We start from the raw sequence: 23,475 nt of genomic DNA, 5'->3' as shown, positions 1-23,475 counted from the left end.
ACTCATACCCCTTGGTACAAACCACTATTTCTGTGAGAGGGCTGAACTATCCATTCTTTTTCTACAGCATTTTCCAGTGAATGTTTAGGCATTTTTTCACTGCTGTGCTGCTGTGCAGCAGCCACTTACCCAGGGTGTTGTGGACACCATCAGCCTCCTCTTTCACACTTTCATCCAGGCGCTCTAAATTCTGCACCAACAAGGCCACAACCTGGCCCTCCACCTAAATCCCCGGGGTCATGGAAAAGATAAAGAGATGAGAAACAAGAATGAAAAGAAGAAAATTAAGGAAATACCCTGCCAAACATGACCAGAAGACATGAACAACCCTGCTGTAAAATCTCAGAGGAAGAAAAAGAGTCATCATGCAAATCTGTCACTACGCTTTTCCTAATTAATGAAAAAACTTTTGTGTTTCAGATTAAACAGAAAACCATCAGGAGGAAAACATGCACCTTGTCACAGTCTTATTTCCCGAACCAGCCTGACTAATTTATAATCCCTCAGAATTCTGAAGCATGAGGCTCACAAACCACTGTGGATGGGAGAACTGTCAGCTCTGTGAGCAGCTGCACTCCCAGCTGGTCACTGCTGCCTGCCTACATTGCTGCTGGACCTTCCACCTAACAGGTACAAAAAGCTGACAGAACAATGCTCACACACAGATCCAAACCCAAGAGCTGAACTGTCACCAGCTGAAGTCCTGCAGTTAAATCCTCTCAAGATGAATGCACCAAGTTTGCTTCAGTGAGTTAAGGAAAACTAGAGAGGCAGGGGGGAGTCCCTGAATCACAGAGCTCACACCCTAAATACACCTTTGAAACTGGAATTGGAAAGAGTCCCAGCTTGACTCTGGCAAACTTTCCATTGTGGATGTGAGCTTGGAACAGTTAAACAAAATAGCATTACAAATTCAAACACTCTCTACCAGCTTTGGACCCAGTATGTGGAAAAAACACACATATGGGCTGCTGCAGAAAACAATGTAACAATCTTCAGATACCCTACAATCTTTTACCTACTTTCTTTAAAAGAAAAAGTAATCTAAAAAGCAGATATCTAAACATTTCTCCCAAGATAGGCCTGACCTGTTTCTTTCAAGCAGGACAATGAAACCTCTAAACATGGCTATTATCAGTGGGCTGGTGACAATGAAAACAGGAAGAACTTCACTTGATTTACTACCTCTCCACATATTTTATAGAAAACATCTTCTCTAGCAGCTCCTTCCTCCCATTTCCTTCACCCAGCAATCTCCCCACCAAGGCAGAGTAATTAACAACAGTCCAGAGGCCAGCTGGAGGAACTGGGCTCTGGGCACTGTCATTAACCTCTGGAAGGTAACATTATAGTGACTGGACAAGGATTGTAGGAGAAAACAGAGAAGCCAAACAAACCAAACAAAAGAAAAACTGTAATTTCCTGTCTTCCAAATTCAACACAATAGTTACAGAACTAGACACAGACACAGCCATAGTGATGCTCAAAGGCAGCAATTCACCAGCTCCAAGGTAGGACAGACCTGTAAAACTCAGGATTGGCTGGGCATCACCTCTCTGGAGGGTTTGGTATTCCCCTTCTGCAGCGGGGGAGCAGAAGGCATCCAGCACAAACAGCAGGAAAAGGGGAAATCCACCCCCATAGAGGCCAAGGGGCACTCAGAGAGTTAACTGTGCAAGGAACACTTAACACCAACCAATGCATCTGCTACCCACCTAGGTAATTTTCTGGGTTGATCCACTCTCTGTGCCAAAAGGGATCCTTACCTCTGTACCCTCCTCCGTCCTTAAAGTTCATTTGCTCTGCTACATGAAACTTTCAAGTTTTTACTTCTTGTTAAGAAAAAAATCCCACCGTCACTGACAGATGCCCCAGTTCAAGCCCAGATTTTGGGGCCTGAAACAAGAGTTACTGGGTAGAAGACATCCAGTCTCCTGTGCAAGAGGTAAGACTGAAAGATCACAGGGGCATCACTGTCCTTTGGGTAACAAACTTCAGTTCTCCATTAGTGAATTCAGGTCACACTTTTTCACGGGAGAGAAGGGAAATGCAAACAAAGCTCCTGTTTTCAATGGGACACTGTCCAAGTCACAAATATTATTACTTTGTTCTCCCTCCCTGCACCAAAAAATCTCCCAGCCTACACAAATTTTGCAATATAAGTGTTCCATCCAAAAAATAAGTGGTGCAACAATGTGCAAACGGTGCAACCACCCACTCCCCAAACTCTAGCATTTTATCAAAAACAGCCATCATGGTCTCAGGTTCAGAACAGGCTTCTCCTGGCTATCTCCATCACAATGCTGGCAGCAAAGACAGCCAGACACAGCTGCAGATAGCAGGATGGGTCAGTGCTTATTGCTGGGCTGAGGCAGATGTTGAGGCACTGAAATAATCTGGGGTTTCCTACTTACAAGAGCGTCTATGAGGACTTCAGCTCCTTCTTCACTCTCATGGAGAGTATCAATATCAGTCAGCTCTTGCAGCAAGTCAACCACAGCTATGGAAACATGTGCCGAGTGTTAAGGACAACCAACAGGGAGGCAAATGCACTTAGTATCAAGAGCAGATGGCTCTTAGGCCAGTGTGTTCATGACATGACCCCAAAGCAACTGGCAATACATTACCAGTGAGGTGATCAAATGCATTACAATCACAACAGCAGGGTACAGATACCAGACACAAGAGCACACAGACTACTGCAGCACACCTTCCCCAGAAGTGCTAAAATTAGGGAATCTGAACAATTGGAAATGATAAAAACAAATGTGATACTATGCTTACTGTATCAGGCAATTTTACTGTTTCTTCGTGGAAGTTACTTATTTTTTTCAAATCAAACATGCTGGAGTTGGTCTAAGGAGGCACCATCTTGCATTGTCAAGACTGAACACAAGCAAAGAGAAATGAGTTATAATAATGTGATTTGGGTATTCTGCTCTCAGTGATAGCCCTGCTAACCTGATACACAGACACCTAACGAGGGCACCGCCGGCAGCAGGAGCATCACCCCCCTCTGCCCAGCCCAATTAGGGCAGCACACTCCTCAAACTGCAGCCCTCGCAGGAACAGCAGAGCTTCTGCCAGCCCAATTTTCACTCATTAACTCTGGGCTGCATAACACACAGCTCCCCTGCCTGCTGCACAGCTCCCTTGTAAGACAAGACGTATTCCAGCTCATTAGACCCACTTCCCTATTCTCCCAGACACGCTGATCAATCCTGCCTGCGTCCCAAGGGCAGAGCAGGAGACGTGGTTTTCTCAATGTCCTAAATAACCACCCTGTGATGGATCTCTCTCAAGTGCCCGGGCTGACAAAGTGGCTCCCAGGTCTCCTATTTGTGCATTTGCTCAGACACACAAGCAGCAACAGGAAAAGTATTTTTATCTGTCTTTTCTTAGTGAGGTTCAGCCATTGCTGGGGCTGGCTGGAGAGGTGAGCTCTGCAAGAGAGAGCCTGGACCTTCTGCTGGACAAGCTGCAGGAGAGTCACCAGTGTGTCACTTCAGGCAAGTGCCACGTCAGCAGAGTGTCACTGCAGTGACAAAGGCTAATCACACCCTACACTGCACCAGCAAGAGCAAAACCAACAAGTCAACAGAGGGAATTCTTATCTTCTCCTTGGCCCTCATGGAGCAACTTGCATAGTATTTTGTTCAGTTGTGGGCTCTCCCAATAAAAGAGAGGCCTTGACACACTGTGCTTGGGAGAGCAGAGGACCACTGAGGTGGTCTGGGGGTTAATACAGGATGGATGAGGACAAATTGAGGAAATGGAGTTTCATCAGCTCATGGGAGAGAAAGCTCAGAGAGGAATCAGTTGAAGATTTCTGCTGTCTCCTGGGTGCCACAAAGATAACTGAACCAAGTTCTTTTGAGAGTGCACAGCAAAGAATTCAGCAGAGTTCATCACACAGAGCATTCCTGTCTGGGAAGCTTCTGTTGGGGCTTGCAGTGAGAGTATCAGCTATCCTATAACATTTAGGAGATAGTAAAGCAAAGCCTTGCTTGAAGCTTTTGTGTCTTTCATTAATAAAATCTTGTTGGTGATCATCTTTCATTCACATGTTTTGTGTAAAACTGTATGAATCATTCAGCAGATTATCTGCTCCCCCTGGACATTGCTTTTGTCTCCTTGCATTAGTCCCTCAAGACACCACAATTAAATTGCATCTGAAGAGTCATTTGTTTAGTTCTCTCCTTGAAGAACTCATTTTAAAAAATATTTTCCCATTTGTTTTAACAAAATGTCATTAGAAATCTGAGCTGTATCAATTCAGCTTTATGTCTAGATGCCTCATCTTAACAGTGCTTCTACCCTGTATGTGAGCAGCAGCAGTCTCTGCTTCCAATGGAGCTCAAAACACTTCAGCAGTTTTACAACAAGAAATACACTTTTCCCAAAATTGCAGTTCTCAGGCCAAATTCCTACCCATTAACTCATTGATAGGCAAGTTGCAAACCAAATAAAAAGAGTTCACGATGGAAACCCTGACAAGTCTTTGACAGCAGCAGTGAGCCAAGCACAAAGCTTTCCATGGCAGACAGGACAAAGCAAGCTGTGCTCTGGTGCACTTTATCTGGCAAACAGCTCTGCTATCCTAGTCAATATTCCCAGAGTTCCTTTTCCCCCTGTGAATGAGAAATTCAGTATAAAAGCACACAGTACAAACAAATCTGTGGTGTCTGGTATAAAATAAATAATTAAACTACAGTAACCACGAAATTGGATTTGCATGGGAGGAGCTTCCCCCTGTACAACATAAATTGTTAACAGTTATTTGAGAGCCATTTCCTTGCAGATCTTGGATAAGGGAAGCTGTGGGCTTTACTGTTTTGCAGGGACCAGCATTGATCACATCAAGGTTCTACCTGATGCAAGTCAAAATACCCAAACACAGTGCTCGCTAATATAAACTGGCATGCAATAAAATATTTATGTTTTGGTTTTAGCTTCTGATCACTGCACCCACTTAGAAAGAATGAATTATGAATTCTCAATAGATGGTGCTATAAAGAAAAGTGCTAAAAAAGAAAACCAAGATCTGTGCATCAGACCACAACATGCAGCACCAACAGGCCTTTTCACATTGTATATTCCAAAACACCTCAGGAAAGCTGGTAAGTGTTATCTCCTGCTTTCCACATAAAGAAGCAAAGAATAAATTACCTTCCTAAGGCCATGGATCAATAAAAATGGAAAAAGGACTGCCTGAGTCCCAAGTCGACACGCAGTGCCCTTTCCACAGGGCTTCACTGCTCCCTCCACCCACAGATATTTTCAGAACACACACATGCAATCTCCCAAGTCATGTAACAATTTTTCAGCTTAATCTGCTGTAGAGTATTTTACAAGCAAAGCGGTCTGAGGTCTGCTTTTACAGACTGCACAGTGGCGAGCTGGGCATGGTGCCAGTTCCCAGCTGACACCTAAGCATCAAGGCACCAGGACACTCAAAAAATGGCACTGTTTTTGATCAACACTACATTAATAGGAAGCTCTTTCTCAGATGCCCTCAGAGCTCCAGAGTACAAGAGCCAGGTGCACAGAGGGATGAGGGTCAGTGACACCGGATCTCACTGAGCATGGAAATGGAATTGTCTCTGGTTATGTACTTAACCAGAGGGGCCACCCACAGCCTTGAGCTCTGTGCACACCAAACTAAAGGCATGGGCACATGAAGAGGACACATTTACAAACTAAGGTGAAGCGTGTGGTGAGCTAATCCATGACAAACAGCTGACAGCCTGACAGCTCAGCTCTCAGCAAGAAGGGGTAAAACAGTTTCCTTTTCATTGGGGCTATTCCAAAATTTGCACAGTCTGAGATTATCATTGTGAAGTCCAGGTCTTCACTTCTCCTGTGCTGCTCATCTGCTCACACTCTTAACACTGCCACTCAAAACTAGATGAAAGGATCATAAAACAAGAAAGGAGAATAACAGCACTGAAAAAAAATTCAGAATCAATATCACTTGAACAAAGAAGGCTTTCACTGGGAAAAAAATGAAAAACCAACACATAAATTCAGTGTGGTGGGAAGAGGAGAAAAACATCTACAGGAGCCTGGGAAAGAGGATATGAGAGATTACAGAAAAGTCTGTGGAAAGCCTCTCCCATGAGAGCTGCTTCAACAACTGAAGGATATCTGTGTTGTCATGTCCCAGCAGCCCCAGCAGAGACTGCACAGCGTTCAGCTCCACCAGCAGGTGATACAGGCCGGGCATCGTCGCAATCACGTGCATTTCCTGAATGATGTCATTTAAATCCAGTTCTGACTCCATAAACCTGAGGCAAGACAAAAAAAGGGTAACAAAAAGGTAAGAAGAGACCACTACCTTCCAGGAGACACCACGCAGGACTTGTCACCCCAGGTGCACACAGCACCAGCATTTCTATCCTCCCTGTCCTACACCTGCCCCTTGAAGTTTAATCCTGCAGCAGCATAAACATTTCTACTGTATAATTTACATAGAGTAAATAAGCAGATTTGTTCCAATTTTGCAAATCAGTTCTAGAATTTCAAGAAGAAATTAAAATCAAGATGCTGCAGCCACACAAGAGAAAACCTGCTTATAAAATAAATTCTGTAGAGCGCTGCACCTTCCCTAGCTAACAAATATTAGTATGTGGGTTGCATGAGCCTGAAGTCCATAAAAATAAACTGGGTAAGGGAAAGGACAGCAAACTGGACAAAAAAATAATGGCATTAAACTGTAGGAAGAAATCCCTTTAATGTGTATAAAAGAACACCTTGAAGGGAGGAAGAGGCTTCAAGAACACAAACACACATCAGGCTCTCAGAGCCCATCCTGTTCTGCTCACCACAGCACTGGGTAACATGAAATGATTTCCTCCCCACACAGATCTCTGGCTGGTATGCAAGCACACACCTTCACATCAAATGATGGAATGGAACCTCTCATTATTGCTGATAATGGTTTTTGTGCTGCCAGCAATATATTGGCCCCACCAGAGTCTCAACAAAGCCATTTTTAATTAACAAAGTCAGTTTCAAATAATATTTAGAAGAACTACAAGGCAGTAACTGCTGTTACATAAGCCTTATGTAACTGAAAACATCTCTATATTCCAGAAATTTATTTAGGTTTACACCTAAAATCAAAGGAAAAAAAAGTTAAGTATAGTCTTACTTCTCTGGATTATCAGGAAACTTGATCCGCAGCTCCTGGTTTTTGTAGGATCTTTTTTCAAAGGTGAGAATCATCTTCTTCACTGAACTTTCATCCAAAGGTTCCTCCTGACCAAATCAGAAAAGTGAGCTTTGGATGGCTGGAGAAACATCAGCAATGTGGTGGGAATGCAGCCAGGCCCAGGGCCCTGGGAATTCCAGCCAGCTCTGGAATCTCACTGCACAGAGCTGCCAAACACCTCAGATGCCACCACTACCCACTCCAGCTCAGAGCTCGAGCTGCTCTTTTACACCTGTTGTAACCTGGCACCACCAGTTCCTATCGAGGTTTTTCTGCTTCTGAGAGCAAACCTGCACTCACAGCCTGTGCCCACAGAGAGATTCTCTGCAGAAGTCTCTTGTTGTGCTATTGCTTTTTTTAAGTCTACATTTAACTGCCCTGAATTTATGTTCTTCTGCATTTTCCTCACTTGGATAAGCTTTCACTGTTATCTTAAAGCCTTTTCCTAAGAAAAAAATAAATCAATATTCCACTCTAGTATATTCTCTTTATTTTGTAAATGCTCCTAAGGTGTTTCTCAGCTGGAGTTGTATATTTACTGTACAGCAGCAATGCAACATCAGCTGCCTCCCTGACACCTACAAACGTTTTCCTTAGTTTATGATTTTAATGCACTTCTTTTATTAAAAAGTTGATGATATAGATTTCCCTGTGTAACCTCTTCCCTCTCCTCTGACTGCGTTACAACCACTATTTAAGAGAAGCTCTCAAAAACCAAACCAGACATCCTCCCATCTTTAGCCAAGTTTTGTGCCCATCCCCTGCTCAGGATTAAATCAAGAGCTGCTGCTGCTGGTGTTGCAGTTTCTTTGGTCAGTGACTCTAAGCAGCAATGTGGCATGAGATAGAAAACCTCCACTTCTTCAGCAAACTCCATTACAATAACAACACCAGCCCCAGCCTTCAGTTATGATTGGATTTCCTCCATTCCTTTGCCCAACCTGTCTCACTGCCACCCCGCTCATGTCACCACCCCATTCAGCCAATCAATACTACAGTGCCCAAAGCACATTCTTCTTGCAGTGGGATTTCAACCCACACATGCTGACACTGCTTCCTTCTGTTCCCTTTGATTCTTTGCTTCCTCTAACACATATCACTACGATATCTCCATTAGGATCTGCTTTATATCTTGTATTGAATTTGCATTCAGTATTGCAGTGTCCTACAGATTAGCTTCTTCACATCAGATTTACTGGGACAAAGCACATTTTAATGGCACTTGTATTAACTGCAGTCCAAAGTAATAAACAAGAGATTTGAGTTCTAAAGAAAGCCTGGACTTTCAGCCTTTAAAATGTCTGGCTGGGAGGACTCCACTTGACAAAGATGAGGGACTGGCACACTGCAGGAATCCACGAGACTCCAGCCAGTCAGGAGGACTCTTCTCTCGATCCATCCTCCCTGGAGCTGAAATGCTACAGAAATCCTGCATTATCTTTCTCTGCTATCAGCAACAACTGTCATGGCAATAGCTCAACATCAAAAAAAGAGGGAGATTCTTAAAGACGGATGTTGGCAATGCTGTATACAAAGGACAATGATATTTTACAAAGCTACACGATTCTGCAGTGGTGAATATCACTTGTTTTTTTATCAAACAGGACACAGGCAGCAGGAAGCAAATATCTTCTAGATTTATACCAATCCATGTGTCACATTTATAAAGTGATCTTTTCCCTGGCCCTTGGCAGAAAGGCCAATGCAGCATTGGATTTCTGTCTCCAAGGCTTGAAATCATTTACCCTTGACAGCTGCCATCCCCCTCCTCTGACCCAAGACCTTTCTTGTACAGAAGAATGTTTGTTTATTTGCTGCTGCTGCTGCACAGCTACAAAGAGGGGGAGAAGCTGCGTGGTTGGGGGTACTGATGAGAACAATAGTCAGGAAATTGGTTAGAACACAGAAACTGTTTCTTAAAAATATACTTTAGAAGATGATATGGATATTCTCAAACCAAACAGAGATTAGACTTGAAAGCCCTCTCCTTTTTGCCCCCACTTTAAATCTTCAGCTGATATATTTGAGAAATTTGAAATTAATGAACACCCCGCAGGGCAGGAAAGCAAACCCACAAACCGAAGCTGTATGAGCACAGAAAAATCACGTTAAGCCTCACCACCTACATGGCAAGAAATGGAAATCACATAGAAGGGGTTTGGTGTTTGGTTATTTCCACTGCCTCTCCTTTCCCAGAGGACTTACTTCCTCATCTTCCTCTTCTCCATCCCTCTCAATTATCTGAAGGAGTTTCTTCTTCTCATCATCAGTTTCCTCCAGGGCAGCAGACTCCTCTTCCCTATGACGACCATGCTCTCGGGCACTGGCTTGTTTCCGACGTGCTTTGATTTCCTCTTCCTCTTCATCACGGGGTCTTTTTGTCCCTCTGTTAGGCTGAAGTCAGAGAAGTTAAAGGTGAATGAATACAAGTGTTTAGTGACCCTTGCAAACCAGAATACCAATATTACAAGCCATATTGAGGAAATTCTTACGAGTTTAAAAGATTTGCTTACACGACACTTAACAACTCTGAAAACTGGAAAGGAAATTAATTTAGTGAAGTGGAACATCACATGAGCAGATGAATGCCTCTGCCAAGAGCTGTGTCAACATCCTACCTTCTTTGATCTATGAACACAATTCACGGGAAAATATCTTCATAGACAGCAAGGACAAGGAGTGCACAGACAAGGAGTGGCCCAACAGCCCTGCTCAGTGGGGCACAGCTGCCCATCAAGGCACCCCAGCCTGCTGACTCAGCTCAGACAACCCCACACTTCACAGCCAGCAGACTGATATGCTCAGCAGACAGCAGGGAAAGATAATTTTTTACCCACAATGTATACAAGATTATATTGAATTCCTGTGTGCCTCCCATTTCACCCCCATCCTTCTGTCTGAAGTTTGCTGACAGGTCAAAGCAGAATCAGCCCAACCCAGTGTAGGCAAGACAAGGAGGACTGCTGCTTGCTGCAGCTCTGCAGGGGCTTGGCACTGGATTAAACAGTGCTCAAACCATCGTGGTTTGCTTGGAACAACCTATTATTTTATTCCACTATTTCTAGTTAATTGTCAAAATAAAATTTGCCAAGGACAAGAAGAAGTCCATTAATCCTAATCCCATGTTTTCATTCAGGCAGAAAGGGATAAAAGCATTTGCAACAGAAGAAAAAACTTTCCCCTCAAAAGCTACAAGGACATTAAATTTGGTCTCTCACATTTTTGAAGGACAACCAAGCTGGAACAGGAGTACTCTATGCTCTATAATTACAGCAAAACAAAGCTTAATTCTTTACTATTTAAAAGAAGTGTATGTATCAAGAATAATAAATAATAACAAAAATACTTTTACTTTACATCACTGCTCAAGTCACCTGGTAGGTGATTCTGTAACTTCATTAGGTCTAACACATGTCCATCTTAATTGATAAAACACCACCTGGCAGGCAGCCCCTACTCCTCTGCTCTGTGGGACCCTTTGTCTAAAATGGCAAAAGTCGCACCAGGCTTCCATGAACCCTGCTTTTATGCAAGGCTGAAATCCTTCTCATGTTTGATGAGAAGAAATTTGATTTGATGAGAAGAAGTTTGATGAGAGGAAAAAAGTGACACTGCCATTCTCCTGCCAGGTCTGGCACTTGTGTGAGCATCAAGATGGGAATTTCCAGCTCCCTGGCAGGTTAGGAACTTTTGGGCTGCAGAGGGTAATAAACCCTCCAGGCTCCTAAGGGAATCCAGCTGTGGTTCCAGCTCTGCCACGTGCTGCACCACTGGCACAGCCCAGTACCAATGACAAGCTGGTAAATCATCTGCTCCAGAGAAAATGCTGCTTTCAGATGTAAAAAAATAAAGCCCACCCTCCCCCCAGCCCCAAAAAGCACATGAGGAGTTAATTATAGTTAAGAAGCAGGCCAGAGAGCAGCCTGGCTGGGATCACCTTGTTTTCAGGGTTACCACCTTGTCACCACTTTAGGGAAGATGCAGAATCAAGTTTCCCAGACAACACATTAGCACAAATCAGAGCTGTATCTGCTCGCTCCCAGGCAAACCTGTTCAAGCTCTGTTATCTGTCTCCTTTCTATATCTTCTCTGCCATTTCCATTACAAATGGTACATTCCTGACTTAAAACCCTTCTAAAGTGCCTCCATGCACTTTTAAAGCAGTTACTCAGCTCATAATTCAATAGCCATGACATGGAAGCATACCCAGAGATTCTGTGAAATGAAAAATTTATTTGCTTGGAGGGTTTTGTGGATTGGGTTATTTTTTTAAAGCAGATTCCTATTACTTATCTTCTAGGTACATTAAAATATAATTTCACATAGATCCATTTGGAAACAAATGTGTCATTGACAACAACTAATAATTCAAACACTCCCTGAGCAACCAGCAACCCCATAAAAATAATAAGGAAAAGGTGCTCTGCTAAATGACATCACCCAAAGAAAAAACTTCAGTAAATCCATACTCCTTACTCAATGTCCTCGATGTCACACTGGGCCCTGCCCTTCCTATGTCCTTCCATTCATTCACTCCTTGGTAATACCCCACTCATCCTAAACCATCTTTGACAGATTAATGTCACAAATACAGCAATTAGTGACATAAATCCTGAAATTTACACCTAAATCTCAACAAGATTTGCCATGGATGTTCCTAATTCAGAATTGGAATCTCAATCCTCACTCTTATTTCTAAACAGTGAAAAGGACCAAAGCCTCTGGCAAGCCTGAGGTGTAATGAGAGGCTGAGGGAGCTGGGGGTCTGTCAGATGCCAACTAACGTGCCATAGGAAGGGACTGCACCCCAGAACAATACCTAAATTAAAACTCCATCATGAAACCATCCCCATTTCCTCTGAGCACACAATCCTCAAGACCAGAATTTACACCCTTGCTTCCATCTCAATTATTTCACCCTTTTTTGTATTTATGCATTGCTGGGGGAGGCGTCTCTAACACGGAGCAGGATCATTATGATAAATCACGCAAGTGCCCCGCGTGCGATCATTAACGCTGCCAGCAGCCTGGCAGTAGGCAGTAATTGAATTCTGGGCAAACGCTATTAAGCAGGCATTAAGGCTTTGCCTCTCCTTATTGATGTTATGCAAAACCTCGCTAAGAACGCTGCCGTTCCCAACCAGCACTTATTAAAGCCAAGAAACCAAGGCCTGAGTGGAACACCTGGGTCCTGCTCATTCCACAAGAGATGCGCAGTCATGAACAACTGATTTAAGGCAGGCATTACTTTCTGTTCATTGATTTTCATCTTGGGTTTGCATTTGTGTTTTGCAAAGGACTCTTACCAACTAGCAAGAATTAAGCTCATAGGTTGCTGCACCGAGCCCGGTGCATTTCGCTCAGCAAACACACAGATTGTGATCAAACACATTTATTTAACCAATCCCACAGCTTCACAGACATCTGCACAAGTTCTGCCTTTCTGGTAGAAAAGAGAAAGTTAATCATTTATTTGATAAACAAATTGTGGGGTTTTTTACTTAGTTGTGCTAAGGTGAATCTGGCAAGAAGTTAGAATTCATTAGAAAATGCACAAGAAAAGCATTTTTCAATTGTTATGTTAGCTAAGCTTAATTCTGTTCCTGATGAATGCAGGGCATTCACAGTAATTTATTCAGCAGGCATTTTCATTTAAATCTAACACTGATAGCACCACACAAAAACCAATGAATACAAAAGGGTTTAAAAAAAAGCTACTGTTTATAAAATATGATAAAGTAAATAGAAGCTGGTAATTGGGAACGGGAGAATTGGAGAATTATCTTTGCCTTACTCTTGTAATCCTCCTGTACTGGTTGTGTCTGTTAGCTGGCAGACACTCCCTGGGGCCCAGCCTTTGGGTACAGACTTTCCCCAGACACACCTGACACAGATCCTGGTCTAGGCACAGCCAGGTAAAGCCAAGCATGACCTCAGTGTGGGCAGCAGGAGCAGCATCAGCCACGTGTGCCACGAGGAACAGGGAAACAACGTCCTAAATCAAAGCACAATAATCTGCCAGCGCCCCTGGGCTCCCTCCAAGCAGTGATTGCACATTAATATCAAGGTTAAGTACACCACAAAATCAGAACACACATTTCTCAGAATCCTGATTGCTTCAGCCTTTGCCAAACATAAGGAAGGTTTAGAGAGGTCTCAGTAGTTTCATATTACCCAGGAAACACTCAGGAGTTTCGTATTACTAAGGTATCTGTTTTGTAAGTAACCTCATTACTGTGAAGCTCAGAAATTTTTTGTTAATGAAATCTGAAATAAATCTTCATAAATGATGCAGCTTCTGTGCCCACATCCCAGCCTGCTCCAAAGAGCCACTCAGAAAGCAGCACAGCAGCTGTCAGTTTGGGATCCTGATCTCCAGAGGAATCTTCAATGACTTCCTAATTTTGTTTCCAACGTTTGTGATACAGCAGGCTACCATCAATCTCACTTTGCTTTTTCTTCCTGAGGCATGACACACAGCCCTTCTAAATGGCGCAGGATCTGAGTGCTAAAAACTGGAAGAACTGGTACCCCAGGAAAATCAGAAATCTCAAGAGACCCAAGAGTTCCAAAATCACACAACCTGAGGCAAATGCAAGGACAGGTACCCACATGGATATAGATTATTAATTTCAGAGGGAACAAACCCCTGTGCCCTCCAGTGAGGCTCTGAACCACCCAAGGAACGCATCAGGAAGGGGCAGGACAGGGATCTCTCTTGACATCCCCTGGTTTGGTGGTCAAAGACAATACATTGGGAAGTAAACTGGAGATTCATCTGCCACCCTGTGAGAGCACCAAGACAGCTCTAGCAGCATGGGGCTGTACTCCCAAGAGCAGAGCCAAAGGATGTGGCAGACAGCTGAGCCAATGAAGGCTCCTTGTTTTAACTGCAGGAGCTACTGGGGTAATAATGCTGTAAGTAGTCAACAGCCAGCTCAGCTGAGCTGCCCCTACCATCAGATGCATCCATTACATTGCAGATTGACAGCAAATTATCCATACCAGCAGCAGAAATGATGATGTGCCCCCGTGGATCCACAGAGATCCATCCCTGTACACGCCGCACTGAACCCCGACAGACCACGGGGAGATCTCACCCCATCAGTTACTGCTTCTTCTGCTGCTTGATTTTACTGACAATCAGTGCTTTGCAATGATCACTCACAGTGATGAAATCTGCCTTTAATGAGAATTCAAATAATCTCCCTTATTCCCTCCCAAGACAACTGAAAGAAGACGCTGAATAGCCCTGGAGTTGGCTTTGTCCTCTTAATTACCCTCTGTAATCAGAGACCAAACACGGAGGATCTGGGCAAACAGCAGCAATATTTAATCATCACTTTAGACCATCTGCAACTGTTTTGCAGCAACACGTAAAGTTTATGGATTCCTGAGCTTTGTATAAACGGCCAGGTGCTGTTTAATTGTATTTTTTGTTGCAAGAGGTTTCTTTTTCCGTTCTGGCAGACACTTGGTGCTGAATTGGTGGCACGGTGCCTGCAGTGTTCCACGCCAAGTTTGGCTCTGAAGGAGAACATCTTCTTGCCGAAGCAAGGGCACAGATTACACATTTAGAGGAGAAAATTCAAAACATGTAAGAGGAAAGCAATTATTTTGGTTTGTGCTGAAGGAGGTTGAGAAGACCAACTCATTTGCAGCAAGAGATTAAAATCAGAGAGCTGAGGCACCACAGCACCTCCCCGACAGCCGGTACCATCCCTGCAACGAGGACAAGCAAGGAGACCTTGAGCCAGCCCACAGCCCAGCCCAGAGCAAGAAAACTCCCAAATCCAGGGCTGGAGCAGGCCAGGAGCTGCTGGGGGAGCTGCCAAGCCACACTCTCCTGGCCATCTTCTTCAAGCCACCCTCCCTGCAGGCAGAGCCTGACCCACAGGATGGCAGGCAGAGAAATCGGCTGTTTCCAACTATTCTTCCCCACATCTCAGCAGGAAATGCCCTCACAGAAGGGAATCTCATTTTCTCTGGTTCTGAGAAAACCAAATAGCTCTGGTTTTCTCAGAACCAGAGCTATTTGCCTGCCTTCTGCTCCTGCACTTGTTTCAGCTGTACTCACATTGCACCCAGTTCTGGAGGTCTGAACTCAGCACCACTCACTTCCAATGCTCACTAAAGCATCACCTCAGCTACTGACACAAGAACCACCTGCATTCAGCTGAGAGCCCAGGAGAGCACAGAGCCAGGACAAATCCTTTAGGAACTATTTCAGCAGTTGGTTGAAAGCTGGAAAATGCTTTTCCCCACAGCTAAGAACAATTTTAGCAGCAAGAAATGGAATTAAAATTTAGATACCCTGCAGCTAAGCAGCACTTCTTTACCTCGACAGAACAGAGCCCCCACTGTCACAAGCAATCACCCCCTCACTGTGCTGAAAGCTCATCCAAGGGAAAGCTGCACAAAATCCAAATGAGCAAAGCAAAGGGGATGGACACTTCCCTCCAGAGTAGAGGGAATCCTGGGGAGTTCACATTCTGAGAGCAAGAGAAAAACCAACCAACAAAACCCCAAACTGGAACTTGGTTAAAAAATTACAAAGTTCATTCAGGTTTACCTCTCTGTGCCTTAACCTGCATCCCAGACATGTAAGGGCTGACACTGCTGACTCCCAGATGGGGAGGACAAGGCCAAAGAATCATAGCAATGTAAGAAATGAGAATTCTAACTTGATGTTGAAAAATCACATTTGAAAAAGACAGAGAAATACAGAAGTGGAGTAGATCTCAGACCAGCAGGGCCGTGCAGCAGGATGTGGAAGGATGTTTGAGACAGAGCAATCCACAGAGGGAAACATCCTGGAGCTTACCAAGGAATAATCCAGTGGAGCTCTCAAAGACAAACTGCCCCAGAAACTTCAATACCATTGGGAAAACTGCTGAGAAACTTCTCAAACCCAACAGCAACTTCCCCTTTTTACCTGAGCATCTCCACACACCACATTCCCAAAGCACAAAGATGGAGTGAACAGCAAGACCCTCCCTCCAGCTGTGTGCCCCACGGAATGAGGCACACCAGCAACTCCGTGCTCTCAGCTCGGAGCAGAGCTCACACGACTCACAGGCTGAAACGCCTCGGGGTGTTTTCCCCACCCAGGGAAACCCACGGCGGCAGCCGGGCTGAGGAGCGAAGCAAAGCTGGGCGTTATCCCACAAAAGGTATCAAAGTGTGACTGCAGTTCGTGCCCGCATTCCCCGTTTCACAGGGAACACCTGAAATCTGCTCCTGGGACGATAAACCAGCACTCGATACCTGCACACAAGGAGCCGCCAGCGGCTGCGGGGCGAGGGGAGAGAACGCTCCGAGCAAAGGAAAACTTGTACAAAGGAAACTTCTAAAAACATATTTTGATGAAAATTAAATTAAATGGGTTTTGTCATAAAACAGGGAGGAAAAGAACAGCCACGGAACGAGCCCAGGCCTCGCTCCAGCTCCAATCCGCCCGTCTGCGGCCGAAGCGACACCGGCAAAGCCGCGGAGCCGCCGCTAACCGGGTCCTACCGGGCACCGCCGCGCAGAAAAACGGGAGAGACCCCCAAAACCTAGCGGCACTTTAACCAGACCCCGTGCGAGCGCACCGAATGCGGCGGTGAGGCCCCGCACGGCGGCCGTCCCAGGCCCGCGGCCGCACCGGAGCCGGAGCAGCATCGCTGCCGCCGCAGCGGGGCCACGGAAGCGGTCACCTCCGTGCTGGGAACGGAGCACAGGGGACCCCGACCCCCCAGCACGGCCCAGCCTCCCGAGCTCACCTGGTAGCTGAGCAGCTCCCCCACGTCCATCGCGCCCACCGGGCCCCGCCACCGGGAACCTGTCGCAAACCACCGGGGCCGCGCGACACCTGCCGTAAGGCAGGCAGCACAGGCCAGGGCGGCGGGGCGCCACACTGCCGTAAAGCGAGGCGAGGGGGGCCGTGCCGGAAAGGGAGAGGCGGGAGGCGCCACACTGCCGGAAAGCGAGGCAAGGGGGGCCGCGCAGGAAAGGGAGAGGCGGGAGGCGCCACACTGCCGGAAAGCGAGGCAAGGGGGGCCGCGCAGGAAAGGGAGAGGCGGGAGGCGCCACACTGCCGGAAAGCAGCGCGGGGCTGTCGCGAACGGGCGCGGGCGGAGCGGGGCCTCCCCCGCCCCTCACGGCGCCGGGACGCGGCTCGGGGACATCCCGCCTGTCCCCGGTGCCACGCGGTGCAGGGCAGGGAGCGGACGAGACCCCGAGGCACGCCCGGAAACAGGAGGGCCCGCCGTGCCCCGAGCAGCCGGTGCCCCGGGGGAGCGACACCCGGCAGAGCCCCCTCAGCCGGCCCCCGGGAATCAGCGATTTGCCGTGACACATTCTCCGTCCATAGCCTCCCAAAGGCGCTGCCTGCTCGGGAATGCAGGCAGCGGTTATTGACAGCCCATTTCTATTTATACCCGGCGTCATTAACCGCTGTCACCTTGAACACACGCCAATGCCCGGGCTCTGAGCGCGGCGGCAGCGACGTGACCGCCCCTCTGTTCGCTGAGGTCGTGACAAATGGCTCTGTAATTCCACAAGATGCAGAACCCCAGGCATACCGAGGCATTTCTCAATTTAACAAATAAGAATAATTAGGAGAGAGTCAACTCGGCCAAAATCGTACGGAATTTATTTCGGCTATGCTTTAAAAAACAGTTTTGAGCTAAAATAATTTTTCATAATGATCACAGCTGTTATGCAGTTATCTCAGCAGGAGTCTGGTTTGAGAAATCTCAGAAAATTAAAAAAATATATAATGTTTTTGAAGGAGTCCCTCGCATCCCCCGTTGTTTCAAGAAAATATAGGAGATCGGTCATGGCAAAATTAACTCAACAAATCTGCATGTTAAAGATGAGATAAATAGACGATAATTATTAGCTCGTCTGGCATTGGAGTATTGAGTGTTCAGATAATTCCCCAGCTGTGAAACCTCCACTTTTGCAGACACTGGAGGGGTACTGGCACAGACTGGGAACAGGATTCAGCCACTGGGAAGCTCGACCCCCACCCAGGGATGAGCACAGCAGGCAGGTGTAGCACACACACAGAGCAGTGGGGACAAGAAGTGAGCACCCACAGACACAGAATATGATGAGCTGCTCCTGCCCCGAGGCTTCCCCTGCACCTCATTCCCTGGTGTGGACAGCTCTGCAGGAGCTGAGGGAAGGCAAAAACCACCAGGGACAAGAAGAGCCCCAACCTGAGCACAGCCAGCGAGGCCGGCACCTTTGCCTCGAGCTTCTTGTTAAAGAAAGGGATAGAAAATGTTCAACTCACCTCCCTGACAGGACTCAAAGGCCAGGGGGAACACTCAAAAAAAAACCAAAAGCAGGAATTTGAGGAACCGAGGCACCGCATTGCTGCCTGGGAAGCCCAACTCTCATCCAGTCCTACAGGGCAGGATGCAATAAAAGAATTTTTATCCAATAAGGTGTGTTGGAGCACAGGGACAAAATATTGAATTAAAAAGCAAAACCAGGAGCAAAGTCAAAGTATTAAAAAAGCTCTCAAGGAAATAAAAGAAGGATGGAGAGGAGCAGCTGCTCTGGGTGGTGGGTGCTGCACGGGGCTGGCACCAGCCTCTCCCAGGTGGAACATGCAGCAAAGCTGGGAATGGGGCTGAAGGCTCTGGATAGGCTGGAGCAAATCCTGGGACTTGGCTTGGTCAGGAGAACAAGGACTCCTGGCTTCCTGTTCCCAGGCACCCACCTGCCACAGGGGATGGGGTGCCACCCTTGGGGCTGGCCATGTCCCCAGGCCTTTCCTGACACTTTTCCCTGGATGGGCACAGAGGAGCCAGGACCCAGCAGCAGCTGCAGATGAGGAGAAGCCCCAGCCTCTGCAATGGTCTCAGCATGGAAACACCAGATCCTCATCCCAGCAAAGCAGGGCTGCAGGGGATGCTCAGAACCATGGATGGGAGCGGAGGTGGGAGGAGGAGGAGAGGAGGAGAATCCTGGTTCAATTTTATTCCGAGTTCAGGTTTCAACCCAGATGCCTCGAGATCTAATTCCGAATAAATAATTGTACTGAGTAACCCAGGTCCCCCAGTGATTAACTAAACACACTGAGGCTCGCTGAAATTGAATTAGTGGTGTGCACTCAGCCGTTATTACCCTCTCCACGTCATGAATATTAATGAGGGGTTATTAAGAAATGTAAATGATGCCTCAGGGGGTTGGGAGCACAGGGGGTGCAGGCCCGTGCAGGCTGATATGACAAACCATTAGGAAAACAGCCTGATTGAAGCCACTTTTTAATTATGTCAGATCTCGCTCTTTGGTGGGTGCGTTTCTGGATGCTTTCGTCTTTATTAAAATGAGAAAAAGGGAACAAGTCAGAGCTGGAATGGGAAACGAGCCTTTGCGTGGGGGAAGATTCAGCCACCCGACAGCCTGGCATGTGAGGGTGACTGTGTCCTGCACCCCAGAGGGTCCCCCCCAGCTCAGCTCCAGCCAGGACACCCCCATGCTGACAGAGGGGGACACTGGCACCCCCACAGCACCTGCCCCCCATCCCTGGACCCCCACAGCCCCCAGGTCCCCACCACGGCCCTGCTGCCTGCAGCCCCCTGCCTCGGTTCAGCCTGGCTGGGCAGCGGAGCGGCGGCCACAGGCTCATGCATTTTAACAGGCTCTCACAGGGCTCCCGCGCCGGAATGGGAGCTGACAGGGCCAGCTGAGTTAATCAGAGTGGATAATGGAGGGAAAGAGAGAAATCTCAGCCCAAATTGCTGCAGAAATCATGAGCCGGGACTCAAAACCATCGAATTAAGCTGGGATGATGCTTAAAGGGAAAGGCAGCAGTTCTCCCAGCCTGCTGTCCCACTGAAGCAGGGAAGGAGAATGGCCACAGAGCCCCTGTCCTCCCACAGAGGGTAGGGGCCACCAGACATTGAGGAGACCCTGTTCCATGGTGGAGATGTGCCACTGGCACTGGGACAGGCATCATGGTCCATCCAGCTCTGCCCATCAGGAGGTCACACACAAAGCAAAGCAGGCCAGGGGCTGTTCTTTGGAGGGCACCAGCAGATCAGGTGCTTTGCTGTAATTACGAGTTTGGCACAAGCCTGGACCTGCTCCACCATCCCAACACTCACTCCCCTCCCTGTGCTCGCCCTCCCAGAGTATCAAACCTGGGTGCCTGAACAGGGCTGAGCCGCCAGCAAGGGAACAATGGGCATCAGATGGAATCACAGCCGTCCCTGTCTCCCTGTGCTCGCCCTCCCAGAGTATCAAACCTGGGTGCCTGAACAGGGCTGAGCCGCCAGCAAGGGAACAATGGGCATCGGAATCACAGCCGTCCCTGCGACCCGCTGGCACCGTGGCAGTGTCACCGCAGACAGATGGGACAGCCTGGGACCGGCACGCACACGGAGTTCGTTGGGATTCAGGTCTCTCCGCCCTGATAGCTTCATAACACCAGGCTGCCGCTTAATTGCACCCGTAAGTGTTGGAATTACTGAAGGGTAAAATGCAAATGGTGTAACCTTTCCTGAGCTCACCCGGCACTGCTGTGCCGGCTCCGTGCCGAAGGGAGCTGCCTGAATCCCTTCCTGCTTCTTAATTGCTCAAAAGCTGCTGGGAGATGTCCTCCCTAGGCCCCAGGAGGGAGAGGACAGGCTCCTTATCACGGTTGTCTGCTGGTTCCCTGGAGGTGCTGGGGAAGCCCTGGGAGCTTCCACCTCCCCAGTCTGACCATGACACCCATTCCAGCCCCACAGCACCGTGACCAGCTGAGCTGGGGCTGTGAAGGTGTAAGCACGGAGCAAAACACAGCCTGTGCCCTGCCACCTTCCCACCCCAAGAGCCTGGCACAGCTCCTGGCCAGGAACCCTGTGTGCTTGGTCCTGGGGTCCCGTGATGTGCTGGATGCCAGGGCACAGCACTGGCTGAGCCCACAGCACGGCAGGAGCTGGAGTTCTCCAGTGCCAGCACGGGAACCCAGCTGTGGTATTATGGTTAATGAGATTTTCATGAACCTGCGAATCATTTGGTGGGAGGGGTGGGGACAGGCCCGGGTAATTAAAGGTTGCTGACCTGTGAAATCAGGCTGTGAGAAGCAAGGCACTGTGCTGAGGGTAGATGGGACTGGAGGGGGAAGGGAAGAGGAAGGTGCAAGGGGTGCTTGTGGTCAGGCAGTCCCTGCTCCCCACCTGTGGCAATGCCACTCACTGTCCTGGTACAGTTGGAGCCTGGGTGCTGAAGCAGTACCTTATTTATGGCTCTACTTTCCTGAGATAAACTCCACAAAGTGTGACAATCAAAATTAAAGATTTCTCCAGAAAGGCAGCCTAGGGGAAATCACTGCTGCGGCCAGTGGAGATTTCCCAACGGTGACTTTTAAATTAAAGGAGAAAAAAATTTCTTTAATTTGGCAGCATGCATGGGATGCAGCTCAGTGGGCACGTTATTATCCAGCTCAGCAAATGCTCCCAGAATTCACTCGTGCTCCAAATTACCAATCTATCTGTGAGGCTGCACATCCCCACCTGTGCCAGCATCAACCTGCACTGGGGGGCTGCATCCCAGCGGGGACTGGGTGTGCCCTGACACCCCAGAGCTAAGTCCTGGCAGCTGCCCCCTCCCCACACAACCCAGTTTTTCTGCCCGAGCTGGAGCAGCTGCCGCATGTCCCCAGTGCAGGAGCTGCCCAAGGCCATGGGAATGGTGGCGCAGGGGGTGCAGGCAGCTGTGGCCCTGCCTGCCCTGGCAAAGCTCTTCCCCTCCCTCTCCCCCTCCCCTTCAGGATGAAGCAATGAAATTATTTTTCTACTTGAGTAGTTTTCAATTTAGATTAAGAAAAATCTGCGCTCCGTTAGCGACGCCGCAGTAAATCACGCGCGGGCGGCGCGGCGCGGCCGCAGCCCCATCGCTTATCGCCTGCAAACCTTTTTTCACGTTGACAGGCTCTGAGTGTGACATTGAGCAGGGCAGCAGCAGCCTGGCAGGGACACTGCAAAGGGTGGGGGATCCCCACCTGGCACTCTATCTGAGGCAGCACCCAGGGCAGGCAGACACCCTGGGAAGGATCAGGCTCGCCACCATCCCATCCAATCCCTCCCAGTCCCGGCATGGCTTGACAGCACGCCGGGGGCACACTAAGTGCCTGCTGCCAGCATCACTCAGTACTCCAGCAGCTCACCAAGCCCTTGCTCTTGCCCATCACCCAACACAGCTGTGATGGTGCCATCGCTGGCTGCCCTGCAGCCACACCACAAGCAGGTCCCATCCTCACGCTCATCTCTGTACTGCCGCCATCATCGTGCCAGCACCATCAAAAGGAGCATTTGACAGAAAACAAACCTTTTTTTTCCCCTCTGGTTCTTGCAGCTCGTTTATCGCTGGCGCGGGGCAGGCGGAGCTGTCAGCGCCTGAACCTCACTCATCCGTTTAACCTTGGGGGAAGAAACACATTTGTGCCGGATAACGTGCATCAGATGGTGGCACCAGGAGCGCCTGTAGCTGCTGCGCCTGATGGATGGGCTACAGGGGCCTCGCCTGACCTGTGCTTGTATGTTATCTGCATTGCTGCGGGAGGCTTTTCATCACGCCGACAGCTCCGGCAGCACCAGCCTGGCAGGAGCGACTCACCTCACCAGGAATGGCTGTGGGCACTGCAGCCAGAGGCACCCGGCCGCATGGCTGTACGGCACCGTGGCACCTGAGGCAGCGAGCCACCGTGCCAGAGGACACGTGTCAGGCTGTGCCCGTGCCAGATGCCTGGCTGTGGCAGGGCTGGAGGGACAGGGAGAGCAGAGCTGGTGCCTGCCATGCTGAAGGGACAAAGGAACCCTCACTGCTGGCAGTGCCAACCAGGCCAGCTGACAGGAGAAGCCAAGCTGCTGCACTTGTTCTTTGGGTGACATTTTGCCAACAAGGGGTCCTGTGACAGTGACAGAGAGGGCATGGTGCTGGGCAGCCTGGAGCCCCGGTGACGGATGAGCACTGCCAAGTGCCGACACAAAAGCCATTTGGTGTAGGGAAATGATAGATGCTAACACTAATTTTAAGCACAGGCAGCCGAATTCCTCCAGACAGTCTCGGCACTCAGGATTTAGGGCACAGCTGCTGAGTTCAGATAAGGTGTGAAATCAGCCCAGCGTGCAGGGTGTTACTTGGTAATGAATGGCCAGTGATGGATGGGGGTGGCTCAGTGCTATAACCTCCACATTTGGAGCCTTTCAAATCTCTTGCCATCAATCCTGGTTGCTGCCAGGCACCAGGAGGAGGAGCCAGGAACTGGCAATGGGCAC

General features: G+C 48.2%; 1 protein-coding gene across 1 annotated transcript in view; it reads right to left on the bottom strand.

Annotated features, from left to right (window-relative positions):
• Positions 1-17,113, bottom strand: part of CTNNBL1 (catenin beta like 1) — a 48,114-nt gene extending 31,001 nt beyond the window's left edge. Inside the window, exons 1-6 of the mRNA XM_041419314.1 lie at positions 16,978-17,113; positions 9,419-9,607; positions 7,154-7,260; positions 6,148-6,287; positions 2,415-2,512; positions 130-223 (exon numbers count right to left, since the gene is read on the bottom strand). Coding sequence (XP_041275248.1) covers positions 130-223; positions 2,415-2,512; positions 6,148-6,287; positions 7,154-7,260; positions 9,419-9,607; positions 16,978-17,007 — 658 coding nt within the window. The 5' untranslated portion in view covers positions 17,008-17,113. The remainder of the gene's footprint in view (positions 1-129; positions 224-2,414; positions 2,513-6,147; positions 6,288-7,153; positions 7,261-9,418; positions 9,608-16,977) is intronic.
• Positions 17,114-23,475: the final 6,362 nt, after the last annotated feature.

This window comes from Onychostruthus taczanowskii, unplaced genomic scaffold (genome assembly GCF_017590055.1).
Source record: "Onychostruthus taczanowskii isolate IOZ18803 unplaced genomic scaffold, ASM1759005v1 scaffold60, whole genome shotgun sequence".
Lineage (NCBI taxonomy): Eukaryota > Metazoa > Chordata > Aves > Passeriformes > Passeridae > Onychostruthus > Onychostruthus taczanowskii.
The sequence above is the reverse complement of the archived record's forward strand: the minus strand, read 5'-3'. Positions and strand labels throughout refer to the sequence as shown.